At 60.5% G+C, this 24,715-nt stretch overlaps 1 protein-coding gene across 1 annotated transcript in view; it reads left to right on the top strand.

Moving 5' to 3' along the window:
• Positions 1–24,715, top strand: part of VAC14 (VAC14 component of PIKFYVE complex) — a 98,687-nt gene that overhangs the window by 70,942 nt on the left and 3,030 nt on the right. Inside the window, exons 15-18 of the mRNA XM_059153260.1 lie at positions 17,386–17,560; positions 18,974–19,092; positions 20,303–20,382; positions 22,175–22,325. Coding sequence (XP_059009243.1) covers positions 17,386–17,560; positions 18,974–19,092; positions 20,303–20,382; positions 22,175–22,325 — 525 coding nt within the window. The remainder of the gene's footprint in view (positions 1–17,385; positions 17,561–18,973; positions 19,093–20,302; positions 20,383–22,174; positions 22,326–24,715) is intronic.

The raw sequence follows: 24,715 nt of genomic DNA, 5'->3' as shown, positions 1-24,715 counted from the left end.
CTCACCGAGCTGGAATAGTACTTCACCTCCTACCCAAGGTATTAGTCCTTAGCTCTAGCCAGGGGTCTTGGAGAGCACCTAGTCCGGCCTGCTGGTGCTTTCTCCCAGCCAGCTGATCCCCAGCGGCTTCTGGGTTCCGGGTACAGCCTGGCCGGCGGTGGTCTGCAGCCTGGGGTCGGGAACCACACACCTAGCCATATCGGTGGGCGCTCTGAGTGACAGGAGGCAGGAACCCAGGTCACAGGTACCGCAGAGAACAAGGGGCTTGACGAGCCTGTGTGACCAGACAGAGGCAGAGAGCAGCAAGATGCAGGAACTCGGCGTTTCCCGGCAGTGCGGTCTCTCTTCTCGGCCCTTGTTTGGGGTCAGCCTTGTTGTCTTGGTCCCTTCAAGGCTTGTAGACATGGCCACCACGTCCCCGCAGGCTGTGCTCAGTGGCTCACGCTGGGTCATGCGCCCACCCCGTGGGCCAGCGGCGGCCCGACCAGAACCCACATGGAGTGGGGAGCAACAGGTCCCAGAGGAAAGGGGCCGCTCTGCCCACGAGAAAGGAAAGGATTTGCTCTCGCTGTGTGTCAAGGGACAGGGCGGGAGTGTGCGGTCAGGGACAAGGATTGGCTCGTGTCCCCAGGACTTGGTCTCACCTCCCACCTCCGTAGCTGGCTCTTCTTCCTGCTCCGTCAGCGCCCCGCGGGCCGGCCATCCACCCTGTGGCAGGACGGCGCCGCCTTCAGCTGCAGTGCTGGGCTTGGGGCTCACGGACCGGTCGCCGTGGCCAGGGAAGTGCCGTGCCTTGGTGGTCCGGGACCAGATCGTGGGCCCGCCCGCAGGTGCAGGGGGGAAGAACAGTTGTCCACGGGAACCAGCACCCCAGACCGCAGGTGGGGGAGGCAGCCCCAGCTGGTGTCCACACTGTGGTTGAGGTCTGTATGCGGCCTGAAGGGGGACGTGAAGCGGGGCCCACGGTGGGGCGGCAGCAGGAGCCAAATCCCCCCTCCATCCAGGAAGGGGGGAAGGGTGGGGCTGTGTAGTGCCTGGTGACCCTCGACCCTCCCAGAGACCACCCCAAGGGCAGGCAGGGGAGCCTCCAGCTGATCCTTCTCTGTGGCTTCTTTACTTTTTTGAACACTGCGCCCCGCCAGAGGCTGTAGGCCATGGCCTGTGTGTCTGGCTGTGGACTTGGAGTTAGACACGGGATTGAAGAGAGACCAGGAGAGTCTCCGTCTGGATTTTTGGCTTAGTTTGGAGTGGCCAGAAGAGACCTTACAGATCAACTGACTCTTTCCCACGGAAGAAGCGGAGGGTCTGACTTTTCCAGACTGTTTGCACGTGCTGCCTTCATGCCACAGCCTGGACTAGGCAGACCCAAGCCGAAACAGCACAACATGCAGACGGAGACTCAGATGGGCCTGGGGTGCTGTCAGAGGGACAAGCTCGGCCAGCCCCACTGGGACTAAGGGTCAGACATTGACTCTCCACAAGGTCCTTTCCATGACTTCCTGGAGTTCGTGCTGTCTGCCAGGCCCCACGCCAGCCCTGCACATGCACTAGATGGAGAACCCATCCCTCCCTTCACCGAGGGAGCAGTTTAGTGACATAGGCAGACAGGTGACAAGTGACCGATAAATGTGTGTCCTTGCTGTTGTGATCCGAGCTCTGGAGGAAACTGCAGAGGGGAAGGGTTGTATGCGGTGGGCGGGGGGGGGGGGGGGGGGGGGGGTCCCTCAGGTGTGGGCTTTGTTAAGGGGGGGTACCCCACAGCTTCAGGGGAACCAGGAAACTGTGACCTGGATCCGATATTTTCTTGGAGCATAAAAGTGTGCCCTAGTTTTCCCTCTCCTCGGGCTCAGCTGAAGCTACGCCAAGAATTGGCTTTTAAAGGCTGCCTGAAATGCAGTCTGCAGCCAAAAATCTATAGAGCCAGTGCATTTGTGACCTTGCTGAAAATGCTTACTGAGGAAAATCAAGGGGGTAGGATTTGGGGATTTTTTTTTTTTTCCTTTTTAAAATTTAAAAAACAAGTCAGTTTGGCCCTCCTCTCCCCATCCCTTTCCCTCTTGGCACATTCCTGCCCCAGAATGCCGGAGTCCTCCAAGCCCCGCTGAGCTCATCTCTCCCATTTGTCCACTCCTCCCCCATTCCCCAGTCCCGCTCCATCCCCACCCCCCATGCCTCAGGAATGAAAAATACCAAGTGGGTTAAAATAAGGAGCCTGGGTATAGCCCTGGAAATTAGGCCACAGCTGTCAGGCCAGGCGAGAGTCCTGTCTCTGAGAATGGAAATGCCTGGAGCAAGCACCCGGCCCCTCCCCGGTGAGGACCGATAAGAGGGCTCTGCCCCAGTGCTGCCCCCGCCTCCCCAGGGGGCGGCCAGGAAATGCCATTTGTCTTTGAGTGGACCTGTCTCAGTGCCCACTGGCGAGGACACCATGGTGGGCAGGGCTGGTCCCTGCCCTCTTAGGGACATTCACAAACATTAGGAGCGATGGTGGTCTGGGGGAGCAGATGGGGTGGGGGGTCATGCCCAGCCCCAGATGGAGGGGTCCAGGAAAGCTTCGGGAAAGAGACACTGTCTAACTGGAGCCACGAAAGAGAAGTAGGGACTGGGTGAGGGTGGGGAGGAGAAGAGGTTTCTCATGGAGCCAGCAGTCTTCTCAGAAGCCATGGGGCCCATGCCCTGGCACCCCAGGGAGCTGGGAGTGCCCCCTGGGACCTCTGGCTGTCTCATGAGCAGCCCTGGGGCACCTGGTGGACCACTGAAGGGCCTGAGCAGGTTCAAAAAGCTCTCTCCGCCTGCTGTGAGCATGCATAAGACCCTGAGAGGAGAAACCACTGGTAGGTGGCTGCCCCTAGAGTCTGCAGGATGGCACCCCATCTCCCCCAGCCAAGGAAGGACTGCAAGTCTGTGTGAGGCCACACTGAGTTGGATGGGTGCCCCACCTGCCCTGCCATGTTTCCAGAACATCCAGGGAACAGAAGGGAAGTGGGGCCCAGGGCTCACAGGGTGCAGGAGGAGACTCGTACGTGCTACTATCTTGTGACCTTACTACGGTCTCTTCCCCACCATTAGCCTCCCAAAACACCAAAGACTAGTTAAGGAGTGGCTCAGGAAGCTTACTTGACAAGGGATTGGGCTGCTACATCTTCCAGAAGATTCAGTGCTGCTGGGAGCAGCAGTTTGAGCAGATAATCTGGACTAAATTTAAAAACATTCTCGGCACCCCAGATGTCCCCGTCCCAACTGCTTAGGGGACCTGCCTTCAGCCAGTTCAGGTGCCTGGGACTTCAGCCGGCTGGCTTTGTCCGGTCATTTCTCCTGAGAAGAGTCAGCTTTTTTCTCCCTCCTCCATGAGCTGAGCCCCTCCTTTGAGCCCCTTTCCCAAAGGAGCCCCCCCTGCCCACCTATGTCAGTGGCCTCTGGCCCAGACAGTTGGCCAGTTTTCCTAGAGTGACCTCACTTCCTTCCTGCCCTTGAAGCCCGAGCAGCCGCCCCCGGTCCCATCCTTCTGCTTCTCCCAGCCCCCCAGTAGCGTGGTAATTGGTTTCTTAGATCTTCAGCTGCGCACCCTGCCTGGGAGTATTTCCCGGTCCCCTGATCCTCCGCAGGAAGACCTGTGATCTTACTGCCGTGGGGACCCTGAGGGTTGGGGGCTGCTCTGTCAGCTGCCCGCCCCTGCAGTCCCTCTGCTCTCTCTCAGGCCAGGAGTGTCTGAAATAGCAGCAGTGCTGCTGCTTTCTGCCCCCGGTCCCCCACTGCTGCCCAAGGTCACACTCTCCCCAGGATGGGGCTCTGGGACTGGTGTGACCAAGCAGCTGCCCGGCGATATCTGCCCCCAGCTCGGCTCCCGGAATGAGTATCTGTCATTATGGTTCTCGGAAGGTCACAGATTTTATTGCATTTCTGTGGTGTTGGGAGAAAATGTCAAGCTTCTCCACATGTTTAGTCTTCCCAAGCCAGCAGGATGGCAGGGCAGGGGGCAGGGACAGGGAAGCCTGGAGAGAGGAAGGCGGGATGCACAGACCCCAGCAGGCTTGAGGCCCGAGGGGCATGAGGACAGGGACCAGGGGCCACAGCTCAGTCTAACCCACAGCTGTGCCACTTCTCAGGGGCCGGGAGCCCTGGCATGACCTCCAGGGAGGACACCTCCCTGAGGTTGCATCATCTGAGTCCTGCTCTGTCTGCACCCTGCCCCCAACAGTCTCCCAGTCCGCGCTCTCCCTCAGCCTTCACTCGGCTCTGCCCTACCAGGGGCATCTGGAAAGACAGCTCTTAGACCCTCTGTATTTCTACTAGAAGAAGGTGACTGCATGGGGCCCCAGTGATGCTAGCAACAACAGCCCAGAGGGTGGCCTTGCCCTGCGCAGCACAGGGACATGTACTCACACTGCACATTGCTCGAACCCACGACCCTGGGCTCCCCGGCCAGCGGTGTGGGGCAGCTCTCCTGCTCTGACTGAAGGCAGGGGCTTCATCTCCATTGAGACTTTCTCCTCGTGATTCTATTTCCAGAGAAAGCCTCCCATGTAGTAGGCACTCCTGCCTCCGAGTGGAGCCAGGCCTTTTCTCCTGCTCGTATTATGCTAATCACTCCTTGCAAACAGGCAGACTTTGTAGGAGGTTTGCCTGGTTTTAGATGAAGCCTACGCCTTTGAAGCAAAGAGCCACGGAAGCTAAAAATACCATCTCCCTGCTGTTGATCCTCTCATTTGTAAAATGCATGTTTCCATTGTTAAATCTGCAAATGTGCAGCAGCCCCCGCCAGAGAGACAGAGCCACTCTGCCGTCTGGGCCGGAGTGGGAGCCCGGACACCCTCCAAGGAGGCGCCCCCTTCCCGGCACCCTGCTCCCCGCACCTCCCCTGAGAACGTCTCTGATGGAGTCCAGACGATCCCAGAAGAACTTCCTTCTTAGCTCGTGTTGAAAAAAATGTAAACCACGTAAGACAGAAATCCAAACAGTGCAGAAGACGTAGCATAAAATGTAAGCCCTGTCACCACCACCTCCTGCCCAGGAGTAGCCTCTGTTTTGGTGCCACATATTTCCTTCCAAAACTCAGTCTTGCGCTCGTGAGTGCATAGCGTGGCCGAGGGTGGTTTTGGCCATGGCTGTGCATTTCCAGCAGCAGATCCGGGACTGCCCTGCCTTGTTTGCACACAGGGTTTGGCTCCAAGCAGAGTGGCTTGGGGTCGTCCTCCCTTTTCGAGGCCACCACCTCACCATGTTCAACTCCACCGCCTGTCTTCTCTGGGCGTGGTGGCCCTGGCGGGGGGCGGGGGAGAGCAGGATGGCCGCTCCAAAGCAGGGCCCTCACCTGGCCCAGCTCTGCCTCGGAGAACCCGGTCTGTAACTGAAACCTGGGACTCTGGATGGCTGCAGACACTTTCCCCAGAGGGACTTCCATGCACACCTCCCGCCTGGGGCCCTTTCTCGCTCTATTCATTTAATCCAATGTGCATTTCCTGGGCTGGAAAGGAACGGGTTTAGATGAAAAGCCCATTTCATGCATCTTAAAACTCCCTGAAAATGACTGATCACAATAGGAATTTTCACAGCCTCCTGGCAAGGGAGGGTACGAATAAGAGAAACCCCCTTCATTCAGCCACAAAGGACCGAGGGAGTCCCTTCCTTGCTGTCTTTGTCCTGTCGCTTCTGCGGTGGCCCTTCCTTCCTCCCAGCCCTTTCTCTCTGATCTTCTTACCATCTTCCGAGAGACTCCGCGGCGAGGTCGCTGTGATATTTGCTCTGTGACCGGCAGTGCGCTGTTCCTGTTTCGCTTCCCATTCTCTTGCCGACGCTTATCTTTGTGCCCTGTAAGCGGGTTCTTGTAAAGAGCTACAGATGGCAGTCTCAGTTTATAAGTATCCTAAGACCCCCAAGAGTAAAGATTTGAAGGCCAGAAAGGCAGGAGCAGTGTGTGCCCAGCGCCACTGAGCCAAGCTTCCTCCCCTGCGGCGTCCGTGACAGCCGGAGGGACCACAGCCCGAGGCCGGGCTGCCCTCCTTTTCCTTCTGTTTGAACAGAGCGAGTCGGGGCTGCCCACAGTGGGCTTGGGACCCCTCGGGTGGAGATGGGCAGGAAATAGCGAGACACTGGGGGAAACCTAGGAAGACCAGGCCCGGACTCTGGGGAAGTGAGGGGACGTCATGAGGACCCCAACCTGGGGCCTTCCCCAGAGCTCCATGGCTATGCATCCTTTGGGACTGCTAGTGAGAGCTCCCCATTCCTTCCAGAGAGTGGTGTTGCTGGGCTGGTGGCAGTAGCTCTGGGGAGGCAGTTTGGGGGCAGTGGTTCGCAGTCCCTACTGTGAAGGCCGTTAAGAATACAGATCGCCACTTTCTGGAGGGGGCCTCAGCGTGGTCTCGGCATCCCATATGGTCTTCGGCCAACTCCGGCATACAGCCGGGTTCAGGGGTGTCTTGGGAAGGCGCTGTTGCTGGCTTGGAGGGCCTTTCTGGTTCTAAACAGTAATTGCATGACTTTGTGGGGGCGGCTAGGACACTGGTGGGACAAGGGGTGGTGGCTCCCCACTTCGAGGTGGGGGAGGGGCTGCCAGGATGGAGAACGGAGGCTGCCACCAGCAAGCAAAATGGCAGCCCCTGGTTGGAGCCCTTCGGGACACATTAAATCCCTTGGAGGAAAGTCACCACGGGACCGAGAGATAGAGGAGCATCGCTGTGCGTACCCAGAACCCACGACTCTGAGGGCATCTGGCCCTCTTGCATGAAGGGTTTGGTGGGGAAGGCATTCTGGCCGCAGCAGGGACAACGTGAGCAGCCGGCCGCTGGGCTCGGGTGGGCGGCATGGCTGTGAGGTGAGAGGGGCAGAGCTGTGGGGAGGCCTCAGTGTCTGGGCTCAGTGCCGAGCACGGCGGAAGGGAGATGCTCACCGTCTGGAAAAGTTTGTGGTCGTAAAAGCAGCAGTGGGGAGGGATCCCTTGGCCTGGAACAAAGGACCAGTTTGGGAATCATGGGATGAAGTGATAGAAAATCTGCACCGAGCAACTTGGTAACAGGAAGCCATTTGGAACAAGGGGTGTCCCCAGGCCAATCCCACGGATGATGGAGCAGCCCTGGGCAGGCTCCTCTGGCTCCTGGCACTTGTCCTACTTGCTTGCATTTGTTCTCAGAATGTCACGTCATCACCTCTGTAGTTTGCAGCGGAAATGGCAGAGATGGCTTGGCGGGGGGGCTTTCCCTTTACCCGTCCTAAGGCAGACTCTATGTCTCTGTCTGTCTACTTCACTCCAAGCCATGGGGCGAAGCGGTGCCCCTGCACTGGACATGTGCGTCACAAGGCACTGGGGCTCTCCGTCAGCCAGAGAGAAGGGCTGCGCCAGGGAGGAGAGGTCTGTCCTGCAGGTGCCACACCACGTGGGACAGTCTGGCAGAATGGGACAGGGACTCTGCTCCTCCGTGGGCCTGGCAGTGTGGCCTAGGACCGGTGCTTGGCTTCACTTTGGTCCTCCGTCCCGTGAGCACAGGATCCCTGAGGACATCCATGCACCTGGCTGGAAGTTGGCCGGGGCGTGGATGGGCCAGCACGTCTGGGGCCTGAAAACAGTTTGCCAGGCTCTGTGTGTGTGTGTTGGCATTAGTGTGCAGCCACTTTGTGGGCAGGGAGGCTAAGCACATCCTTGGGAGGAAATCCTGCTTGGAAGGGTAGGAACTCAGAGGGCGTCAAAGAGATAGTCTCTGTCAGTGATTCTCTAACAGTTAGGCCAGGGGCTCCCAGACGCATGAGGCTTCGAGTTGCTGTTTGCCTGACTGTGTAGGCGAGTTCAGAGTCCTCACAGTCATTGTATTGAAATCCCTCCTCCCCACCTGAGACCTCAGAGGCAGCAACTGACCTGCCACCTGTGCTCAGGAGCCAGGGCTCCCAGCAGAGGTGTCTGGGCAGCTGCTGATGGGGTCACCTGCACAGTCGTACCTCCGTACCCCCATCCCAACCAGATCTGAGTTTGGGTTCTGACCGTAGCATGGCTGTGGGTGCGGTGCCTGGACTCTGCCTCCCACTCGACCACCAGGAGAAAAAGCCATGAGAACCCAGCACCAGCACAGCACTGTCCTGGCCAGGTGTGGCCAGTGTGGTCATTGCCTGCCACCCACAGACCCGGGAGGGGGTGGGGGTCAAGTAGATAAATAAATTTCCCCGGAGTCACAGGAAGGTTCCAGAGAAACTCAGGCAGGCTTCAGTCCATCAGTGGATCCAGCGATATCTGCAGCCAAGGTAACCCCAAACCATCTTCTGAGCCCCTGTGCCACCTAGGCCATGAAACCCACGGGTTTCACACCTGTCCCCTTGTTAAAGGGGTTCAAGGTACATGACATGCCCAAGGTAGAGAAAGCACTCACAGAGGTGCCGCGTGTGTCGTTACCGGGCAGAAACCTCCATGACAGGACCCGGCTGTTCTCAAGGACATACTGTGTGTCAGTGGTTCTTGGAACCGACTGTCCTGGGGACAGCAGGATTCCCTTTAGCGAGCCCTCCCTTTGTTTTCCTTTGCTCGGAGTGTTCAAAACATGAAATGCTCGGGAGCCGTGGGCTTTTCTACCAAGGGTTCAAGGCCTAGAAGGATGGCCTCCGGCTTTTACCACCTGCCCTGCCTCCCAGCAGCACCTTTTCCTCCGGCACCAACACAACTCAGCCGGCCCCCAGGGTCTTCCCTGCAGGACTTGTGTCCCAGGCGCCTCCAGCACGGGGATCCCTCCCCTGCCATCTGACCTATACTCCGGGGTGTCTCCGCCACGTGGGATAGAAGGTAGAACCTCTTTTCTGGGGCACAAACCTGGACCTTGTCTGTGAGTCAGAGACCTCTCCTGGCATAATCCGCAAGCGCCTCAGCCGGAACCAGACCCTTCACAAACCACCTCGCCCGTGCAGTGTTCAAGGGGTCCTGAGTCCCTTGCGGTCCCTCCCATAAGCCAAGTTGCATAGGTGAAGGAATGCGAGCCGCCATGGCCCTCCTGGCCGTTCATCCTCTATTCCATAAGCATCCATCTCTGGACCGGGCCCCAGACACATCCTGCGTTGGGAAGCATAGGTTGAGAGAGGAGACACACCACGAGCTCCACAAGGTGAAGCTCAGCGGGGTGGGGAACCACACAGCTTGAGGCAGGAGACTGTGGGACTAGCAGGGTGGGGCAGGAGAGGGGCCAGAGGCCCTCCCAGGGGTCCCAGTTGGGGACAGCTTGATCAAAGGCCTGAAGGGGGCTGGAGAGGTCCCTGCAGATGGACAGTGGGAAACAGGCTTGGCCAGAGCACAAGGAAAATGGGGCTGGGTCTGTCAGGGATCAGGTGCGGGAGACAGCTTCTGTCCTGGGGAGCATGCGGGACCCCTCACACGGCAGAGGGGCCCATCTGGCCACCCTGGCCTTGTACAGGGCGGGGGGCTCAGCTCTCCCAGCTCTGCACCGCTCCCATCGCGGTCCCTAGAGACAGCCCCGAACCCAGAGACAGGTTGGCTCACCCCAACCAGCTGAGACCATTTGGTTTTCTTAACCACTCCCGCCCAGATCCGGCCTGCGCTGGAGGTGTCTGCGTGAGCCCCGCCAGGGTAGCTGTGGCCCCCGGGAGCTGGCCGGGCTCATCTGTAAAGAGGAAGAGAGAACTGAGTCGATAAAAGACCCTTTCTTCCTCTCCCCCATCATGCTGCGGCCCTCCCGCCATCCGTTTCCGGGAGCTCCCAGCAAGACCCAGAAAAACAAGTCCTCGTGCCTCCTCCCACCCCCTCCCCCCCACCCCAACGAGACTTTTAAACATATCAGCGGCATCGACTGCATTAAACACACTGAATTTTTAAGGCGTGAGTTGGCAGGGTTACCGTGGTTGCCTCTGCCCTGAGGGGCACACTGCTGAGGACTGATTGAAAGAGATAGAACAGATTTACAGTTTTCATACTTGGGAAGCAGGGAGCTGGAAGGGAAGGGAAGAAGAGCCTGGGGCCCGATGGGACGGGGAGAAGTGGGGGCAGTGGGGCTCTGGAGCCTTCTGAACTGCAGATGGGAGGCGGCTGCTGCCTCCCGTTTCTAATGTTACCCTGACCTGGAAGCTCCTTTCTCTTTAAATGCCTAAAGGATCCCAGCTGTCCCCCAGGGGCAGAGCGAAGGCCAAGGCTGGAGGGCCCTTTCCAGTGGGAATGGTGGCGGTGACTCTGGGCCCTGTGTTTTCTGTACCTGACATAAGGCTGCAGTTGGGAGTGATAGTTGTGAGATCCAGGCGTTTGCCAGGGTAGCTCGTATCCCCTTGGCCTGATCACTGATGTGGACCTCAGCCAGGAGCCAAAAGAGAGAGGTGAGGGTCTGTACCTCAGTACATGGTGTTGGCCTGGTCAGTTCACAGGCGCTGGGGATGGAGATGAAGGAAGCCCAGCTGGAGGAGAGGGGAGGGCTCTGAGCAGAAATGACTTGGCTCTGCTGCCAAGGACACCTGCACCAGAGGTGCCTGAAACTTGTCCCTCAGCCCGATGGGTCTGGCCCTGAGGCCACCTTGCAGAGGGCCATGGGGTCTACCCTGCCAGAGCTTTCCTCCAAGGCAGCATCCAGTTCTAGCCTCAGCAAGGGAGCTACATCCGGGCCTGCGTGCCCAGTGACCCTGCAGACCCCAGCCCAACCGTGTTTTCCACCCCAGGGCTGATCCTCCCTTCCCCAGGCTACCCACTGCAGAGCCGAGCTGCAAGTCTGGTCCCGCATGGCCAGTCCCGCATGGCCTCATGAGGCTGGAGGCCTGGACCCGCCTGGGCAGGATCCGGGATGCCAGGGGGCCCCGAGGCCACAGCGCAGAAATGGAGCTGTGGGGCAGGGCAGCATGGGCAGGCGGGTTAGGAGCCGCAAGCAGACCTTCCTGTGTGTCTGTGGGAAGCTGGTTACTGGGCCCCGCCCAGCAGGAGGTACTGGATGGAATCGAGCATGGGGCCACCTCCTGTGTGACACTAATGGCTCAGTTCCTCTGAGTCTGGACGGCCCTGGAGGCCTCATCTCCTTGATCGCATGGAAGATGGGCAGGGGGGGGGGTCGTTCCCAGGGCACTTGGCCCCGAGGGGCAAGAACATTGAAGCAGGAAGAGCAGCTGGGGGAGGCTGGGGGTGGGAGGTGGGTTCCGCGGCTTCTCTCTCAACACTGGCATCACCTTCCGCTCACATGTGCTGTTAGCCCAAGTCTCTCCATACTGGGCCAGCTGTTCATGGCCTGTGCTGGTGGCTTTCCCGTCAACTCAGGATAGTCAAGAATGGGAAAGGCCTCTATCTCCCCTTAAACTTCTCTTGAATCCATCTGGGGCCCCTCGCACATCCCTGCCTAGTAGCCTTGGGCCGAGCGGCTAGCAGGGCCGGCTGTGTCCCCTGCACCTGAGAGCCAAAGCCATTGGGCCACCAGGTGAGGGAGGCGCTCCTGGGCCCTCCAGGCTGAGTGCTCACTCCAGGCACCCCCTCCAAGGGTCAGACACACCATCTGCTTCTGCCTTTCGTCTCTCTTTAAAAAGCCAGGCTTGGGGCACCTACATGACTCAGTGGGTTAAAAGCCTCTGCTGTTGGCTCAGGTCATGCATGATCCCAGGGTCCTGGGATCGAGCCCCGCATCGGGCTCTCTGCTCCACGGGGAGCCTGCTTCCCCCTCTCTCTCTCTGCCTGCCTCTCTGCCTACTTGTGATCTCTGCCTGTCAAATAGATAAATAAAATCTTTTAAAAATAAAAATTGAAAATAAAAATAAAAATAAAAAGCTAGGCTTGTGGAAGGAGAAAGGGTAGGGGAGTGGAGGGTGGCAGCCAGTGTAGACTAGCTCACTGCACTTCCCGGGCCAGCCCTCAGTTCTGGGCTCAGTGTCAGAACAGTCGGGGCGGGGTTGTGGGGGCATCGGCATGCCCTTACTTGGGGATGGGAGCTGGAGGAGAGCCCCAGGAGAGAACCAGCATAAGCATCTTGCAAATGGCCCAGGGGCCTGGGAAGCATCAGCTGACTGTGAAGGAGGTGCAGGGGCTGCAGTTTCTGACCTTGGCAGCTTTGCGGGTCTCGTTTCCAGAGGGCACAGGGAAGAGGGGTCATGGGAAGAAGTGTGACATCTTCCCCAAAGCCACATGGCGTGGTTCAGACTCCCCCCGCACAGCATGGCGGGGAGGCGGAGTGCTTCTTCCCAAGGAAGGTACGTGTCCATGCTGAGGACTCGACCCTCCTGGGCCCACACCCCGGTGTGGGGGTCCCTGTTCCTGCAGACCAGCCTGGCCCAGGGAAGGAGCCCCCTCTCCAGCTACCCCCTCCCCTGGGCCAGCCTTGCTCTTCCCCAGGCCCTGAGGTTCTTCCTTCCTGAAAGGAACTGCTCACCCTCTTTTCACCACCCAACAGGGTTCCTCAGTGCTGACCCCTATCCTTCATGCCCTGCCAGGCCCTGGGGGTGGGGGCAGGGCTGGCCTGTTGGAGAGAGGCATCTGGAGGCAGAAGCAGCCCCCACTCACACCCTCAGAGGTGACGGCCTCTTCTTTCCTGTTCTGCACATGGTCCTCAAGAGGGAAGGGGGTGCAAAGCTGCTGGGCAGGTCTTACCCTCCAAACCAAGGCTTGGCCTGGCCTGAGTTGGTGACCTGTCCTGGTCCCTAGACGAAAAGCAACATGTGGCCCCTTTCCCACTGCCAGGACAGGGTGAAGGACAGTAATGGGCCCCCTGCTGGCTTAGTAGGGGCCAGCCTGTGCCATGCCTGTCTCCCCTGCAGCGGGCAGCAGCTGCTGCCTCACAGCGGGGTTCTCCCATCTGGCCTGGGCCACAGGGCCTCAGGGTGAGACTGGCCTGTCTCGAGCCACCTGCAAGGCTGGTCGATGCCCTCCTCCTCCTCCCTGCTCTGGCCCACAGGTGGCCTGAAGCAGGGGCTGTGGGTGGCTTGCAGACAGGGCCTCAGGAGCACACCTTCCACTCTGGGCCACCATTGAGGCCACTGGCCGTTCACAGCTGGAGTCTGGTGAACGGGGATGCTTAGCCAGTGTTAGTGGTTGAAGAGACAGTGACACAGACCTCATGCCAGCCTGGCAAGTGTGGTGTGGCCATTTCCAGGCGGCCCCTCTCCAGAGTGCCTTCCCCTGGCCCTGCTGTAGACCTTGGCCTTTTGAAGTTACCCCCAAAGAAGGCACCTCTGTGGAGAGGCAGTGTCCTCTCAATCCATTAGAGAAAGTGGGGGTTTCTGTCTTGGGTCAGGCCCCAGGCAGGTTGCTCCCCTGAGAGGGACCAAAGGGAACTGTTCCTTCCCTGGCATGAACCCAGACCCAGGAGTAGGGCACCAGCTGCATAGGCAAATAGCAGGGGGCTCGATGGGGGGGAGGCAAAGCCCATCCACAGGGCTCTGGCCTGAGGTGAGAGGCTGCATCCCAGAGGCCCTCTCAGGCCACATGCGTGTGGACCCCTGCCTTCCAGCCCTGAGGTAGGCCTGCGGGCTGTGCCCTCCCAGACCTCCTGGAGGTTTCCTCCTGCCTAACCTCTCTGCCTTGTCACCAGGTGTTCTCCAAGCTGCTGTCTCATGATGAATAGTACTTTAATATGAGTATTAAAAAATAGGGGCGGACGTTTAAGGCTTGCAAGCCATGTTCATGACCGCTGCCATGCCTGAGAGCCGGGCAGGCCGCCCAAGCGGGGCTCAGCAGAAGTGATGACACCGCAGCCCCGCGAGGCCGCCATCTGCCAGGCTCCCGTTGGGCGCCGACAGGCCCCAGGGAGGCGGAGTCGGAGCAGGAACCGGGTTCTGGAAGGGGACTCTCCTGGGTCTGGATCCTCCCCGCTCCCCCGGTCAGCCGTGTGCCTGGCAGCGTGGTGTGAGGACTTGGCTCAGCGCCCTGGGAGGACCCTGGGGCTGGGCCTCTGGAGACTCGGAGGCCCCCCTGGGCAGGCCATTTCACGGGCTTGGGGTTGAAGTGAAAAGTGGGTCCCTCCCTCCCCACCGCCCACCGTCCTACTCAAGGAAGAGCAATCAGCGTCCTGGTCCAGTACTCAGAGCCCTCCAGGCTACGGCCCGGTTGACCTGCCCAGATTACTCTTCTCCCGCCCCCGAAGATGCCTAGCTAGGACCCAGTGAGCCCACAGAGACCTGGGCTGCTCTACTTCCCGCCAGCCCCTGCCCATCCCGAGAGGACGTGCTTGGCGTGTGGTGAGAGCTCCCAGTGAGCAGCTAATACTCCATTGTTCCTGCCTTCTGGAGGCTTCGTGACCCAGCAGGCTGGGAATTGTTTTCCTTCTTCCCAAACCCCGGGTGACCTTGGGATGGGATGGAAGAGGCTGGGTGAGAGGAGACGAGGTGCGGCCTCCGAGCGTGGCCCGGCCGCCGGGGGGAGGGGGCAAAACAGCCCCGCCAGGCTCTGCCCAGCAGCCTCCTGGGGCGAGGAGACCACCCTGCAAACATCCAGAGCACAGTGGGGCTTGAGGCTTGCTGGAGGCCGTGCCCCCCACCGCCACTCCTCTCTGAGGAGCCCCTTCCTGGCTTCTCCCTCTTCTCCTCTCCCGCTGGTTTAACTAGCAGAGCTTCAGGGCGGCTTCTCGGGGTGCTGTGTCACTGCTGTGTCCTGCCAGCGCGCATTCAGGGGTCTCCTGAGCCAAGCCCCAGGCAGGGCAGCCAGACCCTGAGTGATGAGGGGGAAACGTAACATCCGGGAAGCCACTCTCTGCAGAGTGAAGGAGGGACCCTAAGAGCTGAGTTGGAGAGAAATGACAAGAAGATGCAAGATCCTGGAGGTGTAGTGAAGAATTGGGATTTGTTCAGATCCCGTGGGAAACTGCCAGGGGGTGGCGTGCTCTGACTGGCACTTTTCAGGGCTTGCCCCAGTGGGCAGTCCTCTGGGAGGGTGGATTGTAGAGATGAGAGAAGCAGCAGGGAGACCAGTGAGGAGACAGCTTGGAATTGACCAGAAGAGATGGCCAACACTTGCCAGGCTGGCGGGTGCACTGGACAGAGAAGCCAGGGGCTCAAGAGAGACTCCTTCCTTGGGCAGAGCAGCAAGGACACTGCTTCCTGAGATAGGAAGGCAGGGAGCCGGAGCGTGGTGCGTGGCACTGCCAAATTTGAAATGCCTGTTGGGCAGCCATTTGGGATGGCCTTGAAAACATGAGACCAGGCATGACCACTGAGAGATGCAGACGAGAGAGAGAGATGGAGAGCACGCGTGCGCTGGGCCACCACAACACGAGAGGAGAAGCAGTCACTGAAGGAGGGAAAGGCCAGGATGGTGTGCTCTCACTGGTGATGAGAGAAGAGCGTTTCTAGAAAATGTTAGAAATTTCTAGAAGGTCCGTGACCTTCTGCAGCACCATCAGTGTTCCGGGTTCTGAGGGATGCCAGGAGGCCTTGGCACCTGCCTGTCCTCACCACCACCATCCCCTTTGCTTACCCCTCCACACTTCTCCAGCTGTCTTCATGTGAGTGCCCCACCCCCACCCTCTGGCTGCTACAGGTCCCCATGCCCCGTGGTCCCCGGAGAGTGCTGCCTTGGCAGAGCCTCAGCTGTTGGCCTCTGTCATGGAGACGGCAGCAGCTGCAGGCGACGAGCATTTATGACCATTTGTCAGAATTCTCCCCTTCCTCCCTGGCCTGCCCTTCTGGAACATTTCTATCCCACGGCCCTGGAGACAGAGCTCATCCAGGGGTGGGAGGCCCAGGAAGGGACAGAAAGTACTGTCTGTGCTCTGCAGAAGAGCCAAGCTTCTTCCTATGAACTGGCTGTCACCCCCACCTTTGGTATCACTGGAGTACCCAAGTAGGGTCCCGTTAACCATGTACTATGCAGCTCTCTTCTGAGTGACCTCCATCTTGCATGGGGGTATTACCCCCAAGTAGGAGGTGAAGAAATTATGGCACGGAGACACTAGGGTCACACAGCTGTTGGAAGTACCAAGCTCTGGGGGCACACAGGTGAGCAGGGGTGCCACCCAGGTGACGGCAAAGCCCCTCCCACGCCACTATCCAGCCCCACCCCCCGCCCCAACAGCCTTATTTCCACTTTTCTGGTGCTTTCTTCCCCAAGGCTGCTAGTTCCAGCTGGGCCTGGGCTGGAGACAGCCTGCCCACTGTTTGCACTTCGTGGTTTGGCCTCTCTATTACCAAATGCTCTGGGATTTTTCTGGAGCCGGGGGTGGGGAGGAATCTTCTGCTGTCTGGCCCCAAGGCATGGCTGGTATTCAGAGGGAAGCAGGAAACCAGAGCCTGATAAATGCAGAGCTTAGTGCGAGTTCAGTGGCCTGGGATGGCTGTGTGTCCAGCATCTTGGCTGCAAATGTGGCTCATGTTGTCCGGTTCATGTAGATCTTGAGGCAGGCCCCAGACCTTTGTACCCACAGGCCCATGTCAGGGTATGTGTACTTGCCGGGAGCAGAGGCAAGGAGTCAGGCGGACATACGTGCACCCTGTGTCCCATCCAGGGGACATGATGTATCCAGGGAGTGGATACAGAGCGCGGTCAGTGGCTCAGTGGCCATGCTCCCGACGGGAAGGCCCACTCGTCCCCTCGAGGCCCAGCCTCCGTGGGCGCCACTGCAAAGGGAACTCAGCAGGCTTCCTCTGAGCCTGTCCTTGAGACCTGCCTCCTACTGTTGACATCATCTTGGCCCAGGGACCCTGGAAAATCTGCTTTTCTCCATTCTCTGGATTTCCTGTTTTCCTTTTTATAGAACGGAGACTCCTTTCCACAAAGCCTAACCCTAACCTACAGGACTTCCAAGAGGAGAGTTGGGGGAAGGACAAGTGGCCCTAACTCATCCTGTGACCTCGGTCAAGTCATTTTGCGTCCGTGCACCCGAGTTTCCCTTATGTGAACATCGGAGATAAAACTCGGGGTTGTCATAGGACCCGTCCATCCCACAAGCACCCACTGAGCCCTGCAGTCGGTGGGCACCATGTGCTCCGGGCGGGGGGTGGTGGGGGTCACACCTGTGAACAACACAGATAGGTTCCTGAGCCCAGGGGGGCCCTCAGAGGACGGCACCGTGAACGGCGTGGGTTACTTGTCGCATAAAGGTCATCTCTATCCAAAAAAGTAAAGGCGGAAAGGGGTAGGGAGTGCCTGGGCACGTGGGGGGCATTGCTGTGACATGTGGGAGGCCTGGAAGGTAACGTGAGGCTTCTGCAGCGACAGTGGTAGGAGAGGCCTACGGTTCCTCTTAGAATTCCATCTTGGGGTCGGGGCAGGGGACGGAGGTCATTCCAGCCTGTGGGGCTCCAGAGTTGCTGGGGTCAGAGTGAGCAGGGCTGGGAGGCATGGAGCCAGGCCCCCCGTGAGCCGCGCCCCACCCTCCCGCACAGGCCTGAGAGCTGGGGTCCCAGGCCAAACCCAGGAAAGAGCGGGTTTCATCAGGATGCTACAAGACCAGGGAGAGGCTCCCTAGGTTAAGCCCAGAGGTTTCTGTAACCTCTCCTTGGCCTGTCTTCCAGGCAGCTCTGCCTCCTACTGAATGCAGAGAACATCTTTCACTCAATGGCAGACATCCTGCTCCGAGAGGAGGACCTCAAGTTTGCCTCGACCATGGTCCACACCCTCAACACCATCCTGCTCACCTCCACGGAACTCTTCCAGCTGAGAAACCAGCTCAAGGACCTGAAGACTCTGGTACTCCGCGTCCATGGGCTCGGGTCCCGGGTGTGGTCCCACGTGCACACAGGCGCACAGCCGTGCTAAGCCACCCTTACCCCGGGGGGCTCATGGTGGGGAGACGGGACAGAATCTGAGATCTCCGGGTCCAGTGTGAACTATGGACTCCCCTGGCTTGCTGCTCAGTGCCAACCATGGCAATAAGTCAGAGGCCGTCTCCTTGGAGCCACCTGCTGCAGAGATCTGTACCCACGGAAGGCTCTGGACTCTGCTCCAGGGTCTGCGTGCCCTCCGTGAGCTGCCAAAGACCATGCCTTTTCCCCTTGTTGACACCCCACACGCCAAGCACACTGGCTTCTGGGACCCAGTGGCTCACGTGTCCTGGGCCGTGCTGCCCTGTGTGAGTCAGGCTTCTGGGTTAAATCGTTGCCAGACATCAGGGATCATTGCTGGCCCTACCCTCCTTCTCAGCCATGGTCCTTCCCTCGAACAGGGGAACAGATCTGTCTCAAAAGGCCCCCTGTCCTAAGCCAAGGTATCCCAGTGCTACCTGGCCCAGGCTTTGGATAAGGGCCTAGTGGAGCCGATCAGTGAGAGGGAGGTGGGGGACTGCTCACTGTTCTGCCAGCCTGCCCTGAGTTCAGTGTCCGGTCAAGGGCTTCGTGTGGCCCATGAGCAGGAGGCTGAGCTTCGGAGGGCCTCCGGAAGTGGCTGCCACTCTGGGTGTGCTGGTGGCTCCAGCGGCTTCGTTCCCCGTTGTGGGCCGTGGTCTCCACCCCACCTCCTCCCGCAGCTCAGACCCTGTCTCTGCTCCCTCTCAGGGAGTCTCAAGGATGTGCACGCCTGCTTTAGGGCATCGCAGGTCAGGAGACGCGGAATGAGCAGGCCACACCTCTGTCTTCTTTTTCTGGTTCTTTCCACACACTTGCAGAGGACTGACTTAAGAATTCTTCTCAGGGCAGGGGCTCCCTGCATGTGGGCTCAGCTCCTGGGCTGGTTCCTGAGCACCAGGGGGGCTGGAGAGGAAGGAGGAGATGGGGCATCTGAGCTTGAGACGGGGTGCTGCCAGGGAGACCCCAAGGCCTGAGGAAGCCTCCTCCCAGCCCCACAGGCTCCGGGACCACAGCGTTCCGGGGAGGACAGTTACTGTTCCTTGCCAAGGGCAGGAATGCCGGCGCAGAGGACAGGCTCACGCCCGACCAGGCCCTCACAGCCAGCACCACGTGGCTCTGTGGTACTGGGAGTAATGACAGGGTCTGAGGAGGAGCTGTCAGCGTTTCCTTTGTGACGGCTTGTTTCCCAGCTGGGCTGCCAGACACAGCCCTGGGTGCTGAGCTGGCTCCCCGGGGCTGCGCAAGAACCCCCGGATCTCAGGCCCCGGGTGGGAAGGAGTCGGGGCTGTGTCGGCCGCTCACACCTCTTCCCCCTCAGGAGAGCCAGAACCTCTTCTGCTGCCTCTACCGCTCCTGGTGCCACAACCCCGTCACAACCGTGTCCCTGTGCTTCCTCACCCAGAACTACCGGCACGCCTATGACCTCATCCAGAAGTTGTATCCTTCCCGTTCATCTGCCCAGGTGGCAGGCCCAAGGGCCACGCTCCTGCCCCGTCACCCCCCTCCCTGCCTCCAGGCCTCGTGACCCCAGGACCTTGGAGGACACCAAGACGGGTGTATTTGAGAGCAAGCTGGGGGCAGCAGACAGGGTCATCTGGGTCTCGTGGCAGGATCTGCCCTGGCAAAACCTTGTAAGCCAGGGACCGAGGCTGAGGGGTGCTGACAGGGCCACCTAGGTGCGGGTGCCCCCGGGTGGGAGCAGGGAGAGGCCCCGGGAATGGGGAAGGTGGGTGGACTGCAGTGGGGGGACCCGGGTGAGGCCTGCACGCTTGAGTTCTGGTGTCTGCACCATTGCTGGTGAACTCAAGGACCTTCTGGGGCCACAGAGCCAGAGGGAGCCCAGGTTGGCTGGGACAGCGGGGAGAAGCAGGCGGGGAGAGAGGCCTCAGCCGAAGAGAAGACCCGCAGCTCGCCTTGGGGCCTGGAAAGGCATCTGTGGGCAGATTGGTCACAGTTCTTAGAAGGCTGACGCGCACCAGCTTCCTCTGTGAATGCCCAGCTCGTGACCCTGGATTAAAAAGCTGCTTAGGACACAAAATGGGCCTCCTTTCCTGATGGGAGCGGGAGCTGGGGGTAAGGAGAGAATTGCCCTGAGGTTCTTCCACTGAGGGTCGGTGTGGCCTCGCCTCACTCCCCGAGGCTGCCTGCTCTCGTCCACACCCTAAATTTGCTTTTCTCAGTCATTGGTGTGGCCCAGAGACTGCGGGCCACACGCTTGCTTGCTGAGCCCTGACCTTGGCCCTGCCGACAGGCGTCCAGGAACCGGGACCTTTCCTCCGCAGCCTTCCCACCCCCCACCCCCCCAAACCCCCCCCCCCCCCCGGTCTGCAGGGCTGAGATAAGAGCCTTTCAGAGCCGGGAGGGCGCAGAGGAGAGAGCCCCCGCGCAGAACCGGAGTGCCCACGCAGGGGGACCCTTGGGCCCTTTTTCACTGAGGGATGGAGAAGTAAAAAGGCAGGTAGACTGGTGGACCTTCGTGCTTCAGCAGAGCAGGCTCTGCTTCTGAAGCCAGGACCCGAGTGGGAAGAGCCCGCGTTCCCAGCCCCCGAGTCTCCCCCTGTCCGGCGGCCCGCACTCCCACAGAGGCCCCTCCGAGAGGCCCGCCGTCCCGGCCCAACAGTCAGACTTTCCTTGACCCCCCCCCCAGCGGAGACCTGGAGGTCACAGTGGATTTCCTCACAGAGGTGGACAAGCTGGTGCAGCTGATCGAGTGCCCCATCTTCACATGTAAGAGCCTTCCCCCCGCCGCCGCTCCGCCCTGCCTCAGGGAGCGGGGGGAGGGGGCTCCCCCCACCGGCGGAGGTGGGGAGGGGGTCCTCCAATGCCGGAACAAAAGGCCGGGGATGACAGTGCTGGGGCGTCCAGTCCAGCAAGACCGGGACGAGTGGCATCAGGGCGAGTGCCTGAAGGTGGGTCTCGCAGATGCAGGCCATCTGAAGCTGAATGACATCCCCACTTGGGGACCCGGAGCGGCCGGTCCAGAGCTGTTCCCACGCCCCCTGCAAGCACACTGCCCTGTGCCCCAACTCTCAGAAGCTGAGGGGCTCCCTGGGCCCACCTGCAGGGGCTTCTCTGTGCCCAGGAGCTACATCTTCCCCTCTCTGCAAAGCAGAGCTGGCGTTTGTGGGGAGCGGCTGGGCAGGAGCCGCCAGGTGGCCACATTTAGGCTGAATGTGCAGAAGTGGCCGCTGGCCGCTGGCTGGGGCGCGCACAGCCCTTGGCATCTCAGCGCACCTGGCGCTTGCTCCCCAGAGAGGGCAGCCCCCAGAATAAAAATCCCGCGCTTGCAGTAAGTCAGGAAGCAGGAAGGCAGCCCTGCCGGTGGCCTCCCTCCTGTCCTGCCGGTTGCCCCAGCCTCCTGCTCCCTGGCAGCGCCTTGAACCCGTCCGAGCTTCTCCACACAGCCGGGCACCACAGGGCTAGAGGCCCGGGACAAAGACCCTGTTCCCAGCGGCGTGCAGCCAAGCCTGTCCCACGTGGTCCCCTGGCCTGCCATCTCACTTCCCCAAGGGCCTTCTGGGGCAGCCAGGCACACACACTCTCCTGAGGTCAGGTCCAGCCTGACCCCGGAGAAGCCACGAGTGCCCTCTCACCAGGGCTTTGCGGGGGTGACCGCAGCAGAGGCACCCTGCTCCTGCTCGGCTCCCCATCCCACTCCCGGCTTGCCTGGCCTCCCGGGGACTGGCTTGGCCCCACAGCCCCAGCTACTCGGGTCTCCATGGGCGGCTCCTCCCTGTGGCAAGAAGAGGGTTGGGGTGCAGGGGCTGGGGGCAGCTGAGCTTGGCTGCTCTGGCTCCAGCGGTCAGCCCAGACCCCTGCACGGCTGCTGGGGTGCCGTGGCCTCTCTGGGTGTTGGTGGCACATTTCCCCCCAGTGATGCCTGGGACTGGGCCTTCGAGACACAAGAAGGCAGGAGCCCATGATTCTCCCGGAGGGGCTCAGAGGAGGGCGGCGTGGGGCTGCTGACTTGGGACAGGTGCTAGGCAGGACTGGGGCGCCGCTCCCATCTAGTGCGGTACTGCCAGGGCTGGTACCTAAGGTAGCTTTCCAGAAGCACTACCAGACACTCCGGAGCTTGGTGCCGGTGGCCTCCCTCCACACGCACCAGCATTCTTCCATCCTGCCCTCCCTTAAAGTTGCCCTAATCCGGGCTTTCTCTCCTGCTCACCCTATTTATAGCTCTCTTGTGTTGGCACGTGCAGAGCAGACCGGGGAATCTGTTACACTCCAGGCCCCGAGCCCCCTCATTACCGGGCTGCAGTGAGGGTAGGGGCTCAGGGCCCAGGCCCCGCGGCAGCACAGGAGTTGTCAGGCCGAGGGCTCGCTCAGCACAGATGGGCAGGAAGAAAGGGGGGGATGCCCCAGGGACAGGCAAGGTGACCCTGGAGGAGAGGGCGGGTGTGTCTGGCTGTGGGGGAGCCCCTGCCTCCCTCTAAAGCACAGGCCTCTGGCTGGCCGGTTCCCAGGCAGGCCTGGGGCAGTGAGTGAGCCCTGACCTCTCTCCTCTGCCCTGCTGCAGATCTGCGCCTGCAGCTCCTGGATGTGAAGAGCCACCCACACCTGATCAAGGCCCTGTATGGCCTGCTTATGCTGCTGCCGCAGAGCAGCGCCTTCCAGCTGCTGTCCCGCCGGCTGCAGTGCGTGCCCAACCCCGAGCTGCTCCAGACCGAGTGAGTGCTGCTGGGGACCGCTGCCCTCCATCCTGCCCCCAGGGGAGGCTGGCCAGAGGGGTCAGGCCCAGAGGGGTCTCCCTCGCCTCGGAACCACAGCCCCCGGCCACCATGGAGACCGGCCACCCCACTGCCACCGGCCCTCGGGCCTCTCAGGGCCCCAGGAGGAGGGGCTGCAGGACGGTTTACAAGGTGGCACAGGCTAACGATACCTTCTCCACACGGTCAGGGTTGAGTTAGTCAAAAAATGCGAGAGCATGCCAGAGTCACCCAGACGGATGCCCCTGGAGGGAAGCCACTTGCAGGACGAGGTGGAGGGAGTTCGGTTCACATCCTAGGCCAGAGATAAGCGCCCAGTCCCACTCAGACAGGCATGAGAGCCCGGCCTTGGGTGGCCATCTCCTCGGTCTACAGCAGAGGCTCCAGCCTGGGCCTCAGAGAGACCCCAGCCTCGCTGCGGCCTTCCGGAGCCTACCCTGGGGACGGGAGACGGGCTGCATCTGCAGCTACCCCGCTCAGGTCCTGCCCATGGGAAGAGCAGGTCCTGGGCACACCGCCACCACGAGTCCCAGCATGGCCGCCTCCAGGCAGGAGGGCTGTGGCCCCGGGGGAGGGGGCTGTCCAGCCCGGCTCCCACCCCAAACCCATGGCTGGCCCGGCCCCCAGAGCCTGCGGGGCTGTGTCTATATTTGGTAACCCTTGCAGGCTCTGCCTCATCCACAGGCATCTGGCATCCGAGATGGAAAATTTCACTTGTCAGGTCGCCATGGAAACCAGCAGAGCCACTGAGGAGATTTACGCTGAATGGAGCACACGCAGCTCGCATCAGATGCCCTGTGTGTCTAGAGTTCCCTCCCAGGCTGTTAGAGCCACTTGGCAGGCCTGGCACCTCGCTTTTTGTGAAGGGCCTCGGGCTTCGGCCCCTGGGACTGATGCGGGCAGCCTTGGAATGGGCAGCCTAACACTCAGGGCCCCAGACCCAAGCCCCGTGCCCTCTGTGGCACTGGCTTTAGGCTCCCACCACCCCTCCCGTCCCGCTTGGCCTCTCCAGAGGCTGGTGGCGGACCACCTGACAGGCTGGCTACCCAGGCCGGCTGGAGGCAGGCCGGCTGGAGGGGCTTGAGTCCCCGGCGGGTGTGCCCCCACTCCCCACCCCAGCCAAGGCCCAGCTCCTGCCTACCCCACCCACTTTCCCGGACAGTGGTGCTCCAGGAGGCAGAGCTGGACACAGTCCCGGCTGCTCCTAGTGATGCCTGAGTGATCCCCAGGGAGCAGGGAGTTGCGGTCTCCATTGGATGCCCCTGGTGGGGATACCTCTAGCTCCTGGGACTCAGGCCCTGAAGCCACACCGTAGCGTCCCTGGCCTTGCCTCTGCACCAGCCTTTCTACTGTCTGGGTGTTAGGGTCACCTGGCAGGCACTTAGGAGGAAAAGTGCAGTGGTGAGGACGGGAGGAGGAGGCAGGAAGGGCTGCTTCCTGTGACCTTTGGTTCTGGTCCCCACCCCCAACCAGCCCGCCTTCCAGACCCTGCACTGCTGAGGGCCAGATGCCTATCAGAGCTCTGCCCATGACATCTTGTGGGGGGTGGGGTTGTAAAGCTCGAGGTGGTAGGAGCCCTCACGGCGTGCTCCAGGCCCGGGGACAAATGTGCAGAGGGAGGGAAGCTGGGGATAAAGGATTCTCCCTAAGCGTCCCATGGTCAGAGTCAAGGCAGTCTTGGGCCAAGGGTTTGAGACCTCTGGGTTCTCAGCTCAGTGGGCAGGCCACAGGCCTGGACTAGGATCTAAGATTTTTTTTTTGAACAGAGAGAGAGATCACAAGTAGGCAGAGAGAGAGGAGGAAGCAGGCTCCCCGCTGAGCAGAGAGCCCCATGTGGGGCTCGATCCCAGGACCCTGGGATCATGACCTGAGCCAAAGGCAGAGGCTTTAACCCACTGAGCCTCCCAGGCACCCCCTGGACTAGGCTCTGATCCACGCTCTGCTCCAAGATTTGCTGTGTGACCTCAGATCCGTCTCTTGGTTCTCGGTTTCTTCATTAGTAAATGAGCATTTGGGTTAAATGGATGGTTGAGGCTCGGCCCAGCCTTCAAGGCCCCAGGTGCCCAGCCTTTCTTCGCAGGGACCCTGGAAGAGTTGGCACAGAAACGAGCAAGGAGACATTGGGCGGGGAGGGGGCCCCAAGAACAGCTGGGGGAGGGGTCAGATTGCAGGGTTGGGCACAGAGGGACAGCTCACACCCAGGAGAGGGAGACAGGGACAGTCTCAGCCCTGGGAGGGGCAGGCAGCTGGAAGACAGCTTTGGGTTGCCTGACAGGCCTGCAAGCCAGGAACAGCTGGGGGTGGGGGGTTCTGTACCCCTCCCCCATCCCTCATTCTGTGTGCTCAAGGCG

Source organism: Mustela lutreola, chromosome 16 (genome assembly GCF_030435805.1).
Source record: "Mustela lutreola isolate mMusLut2 chromosome 16, mMusLut2.pri, whole genome shotgun sequence".
Classification (NCBI taxonomy): domain Eukaryota; kingdom Metazoa; phylum Chordata; class Mammalia; order Carnivora; family Mustelidae; genus Mustela; species Mustela lutreola.
The sequence above is the reverse complement of the archived record's forward strand: the minus strand, read 5'-3'. Positions and strand labels throughout refer to the sequence as shown.